The sequence below is a fragment of the Sander lucioperca genome, chromosome 13 (assembly GCF_008315115.2).
Source record: "Sander lucioperca isolate FBNREF2018 chromosome 13, SLUC_FBN_1.2, whole genome shotgun sequence".
NCBI lineage: Eukaryota > Metazoa > Chordata > Actinopteri > Perciformes > Percidae > Sander > Sander lucioperca.
This window is the reverse complement of record NC_050185.1, coordinates 28828517-28840283: the sequence shown is the minus strand read 5'-3', so window position 1 is coordinate 28840283 and position 11767 is coordinate 28828517. Positions and strand designations below refer to the sequence as shown.

Genomic DNA, 11767 nt, shown 5'->3' with positions numbered 1-11767 from the left:
TATGAACAGTACAACTTTGTAGATATGTTCATTCGAAATGTTTCCATATTGGAAGCTGCAAATTCAACTCCATTGCCAGATGGTTGGACGGTTGTGCAAAACATTTAATGATGACGTACTTTTACGCCCACTTCCAACATTTTTTAAAGAATGTTTATAGAGCAAGAAAGCAGTGATTCATTGGTATGGTACTGCATAAAAATAAAATAAACAATTGGTATTGTCAAACTGGTCTCCACCTAAAACACGGTCAATAAATAAACATGCTTTTAACGTTTTAAGACACCAGATTTGAACCGAATGAAAAAGATAAAGATCTTATCGAGTTGGAGAAACTTATTGATTTTGGCCAAGCGGTCTGCGATAAGCAGTGGAAATCAGACCCATCAGGGCCGTAATCTGTCTGTTAAACTCCACAGGATCACATGTTCCTCACTGAAAACATTAACAGAAAAACATACATGTTTTCACACAGAATATTTGATCAATAAAAGCAAAGTAACAAGAGCGTCATCCCGAACTGGGGAAGCTAAAGTGGTAAATAAAACGACTCATCCTTTAGGGGGTGCGGCTGAAGGTCTTTGCATTCACAACGGAGGGAGAGATTTGTGATTGGGATGAAACGGAACTGAAATCAGAGATCATGTTACTCGTTGATGCCAAAGAAAGTCTGTGTGATGTGCTTCTTCTTGCCACAAGTGCATGGACATAAGGCACAGGCACAGTTCCCCTCTTTCAACAGAGTGGCTCGCATTAATTTGTTTGTCCCAGTGCAAGAAACAAGTAGGGTGACCACCACCGAAGTCTCCAGCAGCTAACATTGGACATTCATGACACATGTCCTGTGTTCGTGTGATTAAAAAGGTAAGAGCTATAACAGGATGTTGAGTTGTCTTTATAATTGTCCTCATTGTCAGAGTGGTAGGAGGGAGATGCTGTTCTAGACAGGACATGGGACAGAATGTATGCAGGCAAAACAGAACACTGACAGTCATTATGTGAAATTAAAACACCTTTCTATTCAGTTTAAAATCAAAATATTACAACAAATTGAAATAAATAAAAACCATCTAACAGACCAGTGGCGGAGGGTTGCGTGGCAGAACTTGTGCCATGTTCACATCCTATCAACATCTCTGTTGGACACGGACAATCAGGTGCTTAACGATCAAACATCAGAATTCAGTGAGATAGTTTAACACTTTCTAAACACATAATTACCATTATTGTACTGCTGCTCGCAGTGGGAAGCTAATTTTAATGGTTTTTCCCAGTTGGGTGACTATGATAGAACGTGAACATGGCATGAGTCAGAGTTTGGCATGATACACTTTGAACATATTGTAACAAAGACCAACTGAGCTGAATATTTTGTGGGCTAATTTACTTATATACAACTTCACTGCAATGTTAATTTAGAGCCTCAATGCAAAAAGACTTTGTGTCGGCCTTTTGAACTGAAATCAATGTTTCCCACTATCATAAGAATGATGTCCCCCCCACAAAACCCATAAATGTGATTTATTTATTGTCACATAGGCACACTAACAGCACTTAATGCACATATAAAGCACATACACTTCTGAATCTGGTATGTGTTTTGACTGAAATGGCAGTTTATAAAATGTCTACCTTAAAAAAAACATCCAAGTCCCGTAGATTGTATTGAGAGAGCTGGAAACGGCGGTGCCCGTCAGCCTTGCTGCCAATTTTCTCCCAGAGGCCAGTCGCGGTACAATTTCAATCCATGGTGTTACAGGGTTTCCCCCAGAAAAGTTGTTAAGCCCTGTGGCAAGTGTCAGTGTTTTTTTACGAGTGCCCGGCTTGGGCCAATCACAGACGGATGGCAGCATTAATATAGAGCCCAATAGTTTCTGTGACAGAATCATGGATGGAATCGCCAAATAGAGAATTTAAAAAAAGCCATAAGACAGACTTCATAGGGCCTCACATTAAGTCAGTGCTAAAAGCTGACTGGAGATTTGAAAATATGACTACCTCTAAGTTTCCAACCGAGCCGCCCCACTGTAACTGTAGTTTAAAAAAACGTCTTAAAAATACATGTTATATAGGTAAAACTTTCCCAGAGCCTATAAAAGCGTGACATCATCCCGATGCAATGCATATGGGCCGAGCGGGACTGTAAACTGAAAGCCTTTTTTTTTTCTTTTTTCGCGTGCTGGCCATGCAAATGAATGGGTGCCATTTTGGAGTCCGGTATCCAATTCTTATAATACATCCATGCCACGAGCTCATGTTCATTACACCATCTCCTGACCCAATTGATATTATGAATAGCCGTAATTAAGTGCTCATAGCATGCCTATGGGGCGTTAAAATGCCTTGTGAACAACAGGGAAAGCATAAATCCTTTAATCATCTCAGCTGTGGTATAGGAGAAAATGAGGAAAAAGAGAAGAAGAACGGAGGGGAGGGGGCGGGGTCTTTTGCCATAGGTGATCACCCCAGTGATTCTGGTACTGAAATGCTCTTGAGGGACAAAGGGACTAGATCTGTGTCTCTTCTAGTAAATCTCTGGAGATTTTCCTCTCAGTTTCTACTAGGAGCAAAGTGTGTGTGAAAAAATATGTATACTGTGTGAATGTATGTCTATAAGCTAGTGTGTGCATCTGTATGTGTGTACGCTATTGATACATAGCAGTGTCATGTATGACTGTTAGGGTCAGACCAAAAGATTTCAAATCCTGTCCTTTTGTTAAATATATGAGCCAGTCAGTGTCCTACTGCATATCCCCACTATGATGGAGATTCCTTTCTGACCTCGGTTGTATTAAAAACTTGTTAAAACCTGCGATGAAACACATTTATTCTTTCTTTCTTTTATTCATGTAATTAAGTTCAAAAGCCTAACAACTGCTGCACTGTGTGTATAAAGAGCTTAGAGAGATGTGTATGACAATCGGTGGAGAGTTTTAGTGTTCCGGGGATGCTCTAAATGCTGATTTCAAAGGCTTTTCAACTCTCAAACATATAAAATCAAGGGAGAAAATATCTTTTAGCATTGAAATATTGGCACAGAAGATCCACTGTCAGCAGCTTCAATTCAAATTTTTTCAGTATTGGCCTGTTAAAACATATCGGTTGAGACTAAATATCAGTCTGAGTGTTTGTGATTGCAAAGTGTACACACCAGTGTGTCTGTAAAGTTACAGTATCTATGATTGTTTATATTTCGATCAGCTCTGGCAGTCTTTGTATGCAGTGTCTGTCTGTGTTTGCTGTTTATCAGTCCTGGAGGCAGGCGATATGGGTACATCTGTCTGTGTTATGCCCGTCTTTCTTTCAGGATACCTGTGTGTTTATTCATATTTGCATGTATCAGTCCTAGAGGCAGACACTGTTCTTGATCTGGCAGGTGGATCCGGTGCCGGCCTGGGACAGGAAAAGCCTCCCGTTGGGGCAAACGCAAACCTCGTAGACAGTCTGCCTGTTCCCAGAGGACGAGGAGCTGGTGGAGGCCTTCCCCTCGGGCAGCCGCATCAGGCGAATCCTCCGAGCATCCAGAGAGATCTGAGGAGAGGGAGAGAACACCGGTGAGATTGGAATTCTAGTTTATCCATCCGTCCATCTATCTATCTCTATATCCATCTATTTATATCCATCCATCCAACTATATCCATCCGTCTTTATCCATCCATCCATCCGTCCATCTATCTATCAATCCGTCTATCCATCTTTCTATCTACCGATATCCATCCATCCATCTTTCTATCTACCGATATCCATCCATCCATCTTTCTATCTACCGATATCCATCCATCCATCCATCCATCCATCCATCTACATTCATCCATCTATCTATCTATCTATCTATCTATCTATCTATCTATCTATCTATCTATCTATCTATCTATCTATCTCTGTCCGTCTGTCTATCCATCCATCCATCTATCTATCTATCCATCCATCTACATTCATCTATCTATCTATCTATCTATCTATCTATCTATCTATCTCCGTCCGTCTGTCTATCCATCCATCCATCTATCTATCCATCCATCTACATTCATCCATCTATCTATCTATCTATCTATCTATCTATCTATCTATCTCCGTCCATCTGTCTATCCATCCATCCATCTTATCCATCGATCTATCTATCTATCCATCCGTCCGTCTATCTGTCCATCCATCTATCTATATCCATCCGTCCGTCCGTTTCCATCCATCCATCCATCCATCCATCCATATCCGTCGATCCATTCCCATCCATCCGGTTTTTCTAAATCAACTCATTTTTGATTTCTGAGGACTATGGTTAACTGCTCCTCAGATCTCTGCAGGGTAAATCCAGACAGCTAGCTAGACTATCTGTCCAATCTGAGTTTTCTGTTGCACGACTAAAACAACTTTTGAACGTACACGTTCCACCAAAACAAGTTCTTTCCCGAGACTATTTTGCAGAGGCTCCGTGCAGTGCTTGGCGCCGCCCAAGAGGATTGTGATTGGTTTAAAGAAATGCCAATAAACCAGAGCACGTTTTTCTCCCATCCTGGAATGCTGCGTGGACTAGCCAGACCCTCCTCCGCAGCGCTGTGGAGGACGGTCTGCAAAGCGAGACTAGTTAGCTATGAACACAGTCCTGCAGTCAAAAATACTTAGCTCTTCCCCAAGTCACCTTGCAGCAAATTTAAAATCTCTTCCTTTTTCCACCGTACCACATTTTCAGTTATAACGGGTTCAGAGAGTCTGATATTATAGGTTGAAGTTTAGATTTCCACGTTGCATTAATGTGACTTTATACACGTCATCCACTTGCTGTTTAAAGGACAAGTCTAAGTTAAATAGTTTTTTGTTGGCTGATGGTGAATTAAGGTGGACCCAGGCCAGCTAAACAGGACTGTTCTGTTGATGGTCGTCTGGCAGAAAACCAGCTACAGCTTACCTCATCTTTAATCTCCCTAAAATGCCCCATGTCATTCCTCCATAAACGTCTTCATGTCCTGCCTCTACCTATTTATTTCACAACCCCAAATCCTGTACAGCAGACAGTGTTGGAAGAAGTATTCAGATCCTTTACTTAAGTAAAAGTACTAACACCACACTGTAAAAATACTCTGTTACAAGTAAAAGTCCTGCATTGAAAAGGTTACTTAAGTAAAAGTACTGTATGTAAGTATCATCAGGAAAATGTACTTTGTAAGTATTAAAAGTAAAAGTACTCAATGCAGAAAATCCTCCCATTGTAGAAAGTGTAAAGGATCCAACCAGTTGTGTGTTTAATGGTCTAATCATTTCAGCTGGACTTATAGGCCGTTATATTGTTGGCTAGTTTACTTTATAATAAAACATAAGATTTTATAAATGTGTTTTGTGTGCAAAATCTTAATTTGTAAAATAACTAGTAACTAAAGCTGTCAAATGAATGTAGTGGAGTAAAAAGTACAATATCTCTCTAAAATGTAGCGGAGTAGAAGTAGAAAGTGGCATGAAAAGAAAAGACTCAAGTAAAGAACAAGTACCTCCACATTTGGACTCAACCCGTGCAATACGGTTTCCATGCTTTCAAAATGCTTGCTCATATATTTATTGACTGGGATGACTGTGAACGAGTGTACGTTAGAGCGTACTTTTATATTCAGGTACAGCACAGCAAATTTTGTTGTACACAAGCTTGTGCAATGGCAATAGAGTCTATTCCAAGTACAGTACATGAGTAAATGTACATTTACATGTACATTAGTTACATTCCACCACTGATAGTAGACCTTCTCACATTCAGGATCCTCACTCTTATCTCATTCTTTATAGGCTAAAAACTTCTTTTTCCCTTTCGTCTTTACCTCAGCTCACCCCCGCGGAATCAGATGTCTCTTCTCATCTCTTCACTCTAATTGCTCTCAAAGCAAATCTCCTCACCCGCTCTCCATAGCTTAGCTTTTGTTTTTCTTCCCAGAACTTCTACCTCACGGGATTGGACTCTGGCACAAATGGCTCTTTACACCTGGGCACTCCACATTGTCGGTTGCATAGAATGTTAAATGGGGTTTAGGGATTGAACTCTAGCGGCATATACCCAGATATGTACCAGATCAATCCGCAAATTACACCTAATGCCTACCATTTAAGAAAGCTGTCTGACACCATCTCACATCTAAAGACAATTATCTCACATCTAACGTTAAAGACTGTCATAATATGTAAAGACTGGGGATCTGGCAGGGTCACATATTGCAAGACTACAACTAGATTTGTTTTGAAAAATGTAACCAAGCTAGCTAGCTACCGCTAGCATTAACTGGTAACTTAAAGAAACACGCCGACTTATTGGGACTTTAGCTTATTCACCGTATCCCCCCGAGTTAGATAAGTCCATACATACCCTTCTCATCTGCGTGCGTGTCGTAACTCTGTCTGACGCACCCACCGCTAGCCTAGCTTAGCACAGATCCTGGAGGTAACCGGCTCCATCTAACAACGTTGTTACTCTCTGCTCCTCACCACGGGGCTTCTCAGGTGCTGTGAGCAAATCACTTCGCCCAAGTAGCAGAAGTAGCAGTGATTCGCCTTTCTGAGAATATAGTTCCCAGTATGTATACGGTTAGAAGATGGCTGTGTCTCATGTAGCCTTGTTCTTTGTACACCCTGTGACTATACAAATCACAACATGTAAATAGGAACATGTTGGCGTTATTTTGTCACTTATTGGGAGCAGTAGGCTAGTTGGAGTTACGACACGCACGGAGATGAGAAGGGTATGTATGGACTTGAGTTGTACAAACTGGAGTTTGTCTGAAAAACCCTTTCCTGCTAAAAACTGAGCATAACAACAACAACAACAAAACATACAAAAGTTTACTGTCTGATTCCTAGGTCATTCTTCTTGTCTCCCAAGGAATAAAAAAAGAACCAGAAATGGCAGAAAATTCGCACACAGCTACTCATCCACTCACTTTACTCCCTTCAACCCCCATATTGATTGGAACAAACTGCCTTTCTGGCTCTGCACAGGCACGAACCAGTGCTGCATGAATCCCATCTCCCCGTCCTCTCTTCCCCTCCTCCCTACTGGCCTCCTGGGGCTCGTACAGGGCCGGTGTCTCACCGGCCGAGGAGAGGAGAGGATGAGCTCTCCAGCAATAAAAGAGCTAAAGGAGCCATTACCAGGCGCCGCTGGGAGGCATCGCCATCAAATGACCTGGAACACTTTTAAAGTAGAGTCTCAGCTGACTTCTTCAGACAGCTGCTGTTGAACAAATCTTTTCACCACGAGGGGCAGACAGTGTGAAACACTGGGAGAACGGTGTGTGTGTGTGTATATATGTGTGTGTGTGTGTGTGTGTGTGTGTGTGTGTGTGTGCGTGGCTGGATGATCTCCATGTGTGTGTAAAGCTGAGCGTGTGATTGTGCACTGAAGAAGGGCAAAAGTACACGTCAAGTCAACTTTATTGCCAGTTCTCTCAAAATGTAAATGAGGCAAGTGAAGGCAAGGCTCATTGTTGTTAGTTTTTACAGATTTTCACTGACAAATACCCCGATTTCTTTTTTTGACTTTTCTTGTAGTTTTCTCTTACCAATATCCCGCTACACTTTGCCTCTGCATTGTTCCCACTGCACTAGTCTATATCCTTCCTGTTCCACTTCTGGGATTGCTCCGGTGCTGCAGGAAATTCCGCCGGGTGCATGTATTTTCCGTTTCCTTCCGCTTTCTTTTTTTTAAATTCAGTGGATTTCTGAGGACTATGGTTAACTGCTCCTCAGGGAAATCCAGACAGCTAGCTGGACTATCTGTCCAATCTGAGTTTTCTGTTGCACGACTAAAACTACTTCTGAACGTACACATGTTCCACCAAAACAAGTTCCTTCCGAGGCTATTTTCTCCCATCCCGGAATACTGTGTGGACTAGCCAGACCTTCCTCCACAGCGCTGTGAAGGAGGGTCTGGCAAAGCGAGACAATGGGACTATGAGTGGCTCCAGGAATCTCACTGTCTATACGAGTCTGTGTGAGTCTATTTCTGTGTCTGCCTGTGTGATTTGTGGGTGTCTAATGACCAAAGCCACTCTGTAATTGCGGTGGCGGTGCCAAGCAGGTCCTGAGGAGAGAGAGAGAGATAATGTGTGTGTGTGTGTGTGTGTGTGTGTGTGTGTGTGTGTGAGAGAACCGAGGTTTGACAAATGGACATTTGCAACACTAATGGAGTGTGAGAACGTGATTTTAATTATATGAATTGACCAATCGAGAGTTCAGCTGCCTCACTCTCGACCACACACCCGTGAAAAATGCAGGAAGATGTGGAGTGTGTGTGAGTGTGTGTGTGTGTGTGTGTGTGTGTGGGGGGGGTGGGGGGGGTGGGGGCGTGTGGCTTCAGACTCTGACTGTGGGTATTTCTTTTTTTTTATTGGACCCAACTGAATCCGAGGGCACCTTCCAGAAGCAGTCTCTCTCTCTCTCCTCGTCCAACTCACAGCAGAGTCCTAATGTACAAAAGTGTTTTTGTGGGAAACTTTTAAACACTGTATTCTCTCTAATCCTCCTTCGCTGATTCGAAAAGATCTGACATGACACGACTGGTGCAACCTGATAAAAAAATGTAATCCTTTTTATCAGCGATGCCGACCGCCATGAATGTGAGGACTGATGTGTGTAACCAATGGGGGAATGGTTGGAGGAATTTAGGAGCGGGGGGGAAAGAAGCAGCATGAGGATGAGGAGTGGATCAGAGAAAAAAGATGGTAAATGAGCAAAGAAAGACACAAAGAGGAGAGAGGAAGAAAGATTAGGCCTGTTACAATTATCACATAATTGTCTAATTGTACGTAACCAGCCGTCTGTGGGAATTTCTGAGTGTCAAAGTCGGAAAATCGGCCAAATTCTACTTTGAGTGTGGCGAAATTACAGTTCGTCTTTTTGGTTTGGCGCACAACTAGGCGGGCCAAAATTTATTGTGAACCTAAACTGATATGCAGAGCCGGATCAAAACCTGCGAGGGGCCAGATTTGGCCCGAGGGCCTTGAGTTTGACATATGTGCTATACACGTTCATAGCAACAAAAATGACAAGGGGGGATACATTTGAAAAAAAAAGGTTTTATGATAAAGAGGCATGGTTTACTTCATAGGCAGTGTATTTGTGTTTTTACATTATCTGGGTCACATGACAGTGATATATAACCAAAAGATGTACCCTGGGATTTATTTAAAACTTTAACTAAATAAATAAATGTTTTTAAATTTGACTGAAAGAGACATTTGCATTGTTAATCGCAATTATTTCTGAAAAACTTAATTGTACAGCAAAATTTGGAATTGTTACAGCGCTATGGATGATGGGGAAAGGACAGGAAACTGGAAAAGATGGAAGGAAAAGAAGAAAAGTACGTTAAAGCTACATTAACATTGCTATGTTTTGGTTTTTAAGCGGAGTTTTGAGCCAAAAGCGATCTCCGCGCACACCAGTGTTTTCTGCTATCCGCTCTCCGAACTAATCTCCGTTTAAACTAACACGGCCAAACCAAAATATCTCATCAACATTCTCGTATACTGAGCATAAACAGGAGGCAGCGTGTGTACTCCGTCCATTGCTGGTAGTCGCCATGGTAATGTTAGAAGCTTAGTCTCAGAGAACGAGACGTAATGACCCAATCAGGCGGCGAAACATTGGCGTCAGTGTCGGTGTTGCCAAAGGTCTCCGTTTGAGGCCGTTGAGACTGAACAACAACCCTGCATATTCCAAACCAAAACGGGTCCAGAAGTGTTTTCAAATGTCTCCGGTTTAGGGGCTCGGAAACGCCAGAGTAGTGTGATATTCGTTTTTTTAATAAACAGCAATGTCAATGTAGCCTAAGTGTCTGAAATACCCAAAGAGAACTGAATTGATGACTGAAAGGAGGATTGGAGGGGGAAAAAAGACAGAAAAACAATCAACTTCTGTTCTCTATTGTCCTGTTTTCTGTGTGTGAGGCAGATTCTGGTGGACATCCAGTATGTGGGAAAACTGCCAGCAGCCAATAAGCTACATGCTGGTCCATGTTGGCCGAGGGAGCTAACTATTGTTGGGATTGTTGTTGGCTAAAACTGAGTTTTGGACAGGAGAAATATTGAATTGAGATGGAGCCCCTTCCGCCAGTATGGCGGGAGGACAAGAAAAGTTAATTTCTCAGCTTGCCAGTTCGCTGAGTGGGAGGTTCAGTGTTTGTGCAGAAAGCACGTTTGAAGTAAGAGGACTGCATTTAAAACTGTAGTGCTTGTTTCTGTCTCCCCCATGTGGAATTCTAAGTAATGACAACAAAACTGTGGGCGCATCCACATGATACAAGCCTTCTGTGATCGCACACCCCTCCCCACCCCACCCCTCCTCCACACAGTTGCTAGTAGCCAAGGAGGACACGGTGGATTAAAACAACATGACGGACTCTTCAGAAGAGGTAATCACCTTCACTCGAGCTTCTGTGTGGGAAAGTCACCGGACGACACAATCTTCTGAACATAGTCATACTGAGAAATACAGAGAGAGTTGTGTGGAGCTGATAGTCTTAATTAACTTTGTAGCAACTCATTTGGCAATGGCTTGAATGTAACAGACGTTCAATAATATCAAAAAGTTACGCACTAGATATCTTCAACATACAGTATGTCATAGGACACATTGGACACCTCAGAAGAGATAAGTCTCTAAAGTCATTCCTACTCTCTATTGCACGTTCTGCCAACCTGAACAAACTGGAACTTTCCTGCACATGGTCTGGGAGTGTGAACAGATGCATGAGTTCTGGAATAAAACAACATCAATAATATCTGATGTGATAGGATGTTGAATTCCTACTGACCCGATTGTTTTGTTGCTTAATGATGACTCTAAATTACACCTGCTTGGGAGAGAGAAGAAAGTTTGGCTAGCCGGCTCAACTACAACCAAGAAAATTATAGCTCAATGCTGCCCCCCCCCCCCCCCACTCACTTTGTATAAAACAGTGGTTGGCGTATTTTCTAGACATAGTTATGCTTGAGCTCTCTACAGCAAGGATTAACAAAGCCAAATCATCAACTATAGATCTATGGATAAACGCAGCAGCACAGGTATCAGGCCTAATGACCTCAGCATCACAAGTAGAGGAGAGTGACTAGGTAAGGTGGGATTTCTGTTTTTGCTTATTTTTGTTTTTGTTTTCCTCGAGACGCAGAGGGTGGGGGGTGGGAGATGGTTTTTGTTCTTGTTCAATTGTGTTGGTCTGTTCTGTATGTTCAAAAATATAAAAATAATTAAAAAAAAATTATGTAAAAAAAAAAAACACACTAAAGCTTTAATAAAGATTTCTTTTTTTTGGGATAATTTTTAGGGCATTTTAGGCCTTTATTTATTGGACAAAGGGGGAATGACATGCAGCAAAGGGCCACAGGTTGGAGTCAAACCCGCGACCACTGCGTCGAGGAGTAAACCTCTACCAGGTGAGCTGCCCAGGCGCCCCAAAGAAAATTAATTTTGAAAGTTCATTCCCAGGACAAATTGAGGTGTTTTGCATGCTCACTGTGCTTCACTGCTTTAACAAACAACTTAATGAAGAGTTTGATTTAAGGACCATGTGGGCTACATTTCATTTTTAAAACCAGTGGTGTTAATTACACATTATGTAAAAATATGATTACATCCTTGAAAATGTTACTGTTCTGTATATAAATGGCACGGCAGACTTTTTGAGTTGTCAAAGTAGTCAAAGTAAAGCTGTTATTAAAAACATCAATAATGGCTCTGTTCTATTCAAATGAAGCAGCTAAATGGAACTGTTAGTTCCAATGGAGCTGTTTTT

The 11767-nt window shown here is 41.9% G+C and overlaps 1 protein-coding gene across 6 annotated transcripts in view; it reads right to left on the bottom strand.

The window, feature by feature from the left end:
- Positions 1 to 569: 569 nt before the first annotated feature.
- Positions 570 to 11767, bottom strand: part of sgcd (sarcoglycan, delta (dystrophin-associated glycoprotein)) — a 375763-nt gene continuing 364565 nt past the window's right edge. For all 6 annotated transcript variants that reach the window (XM_031307940.2, XM_036008800.1, XM_036008801.1 and 3 more), the window contains one exon: positions 570 to 3531. In XM_031307940.2, the coding sequence (XP_031163800.1) occupies positions 3346 to 3531 (186 nt within the window). In that variant the 3' untranslated portion in view covers positions 570 to 3345. The remainder of the gene's footprint in view (positions 3532 to 11767) is intronic.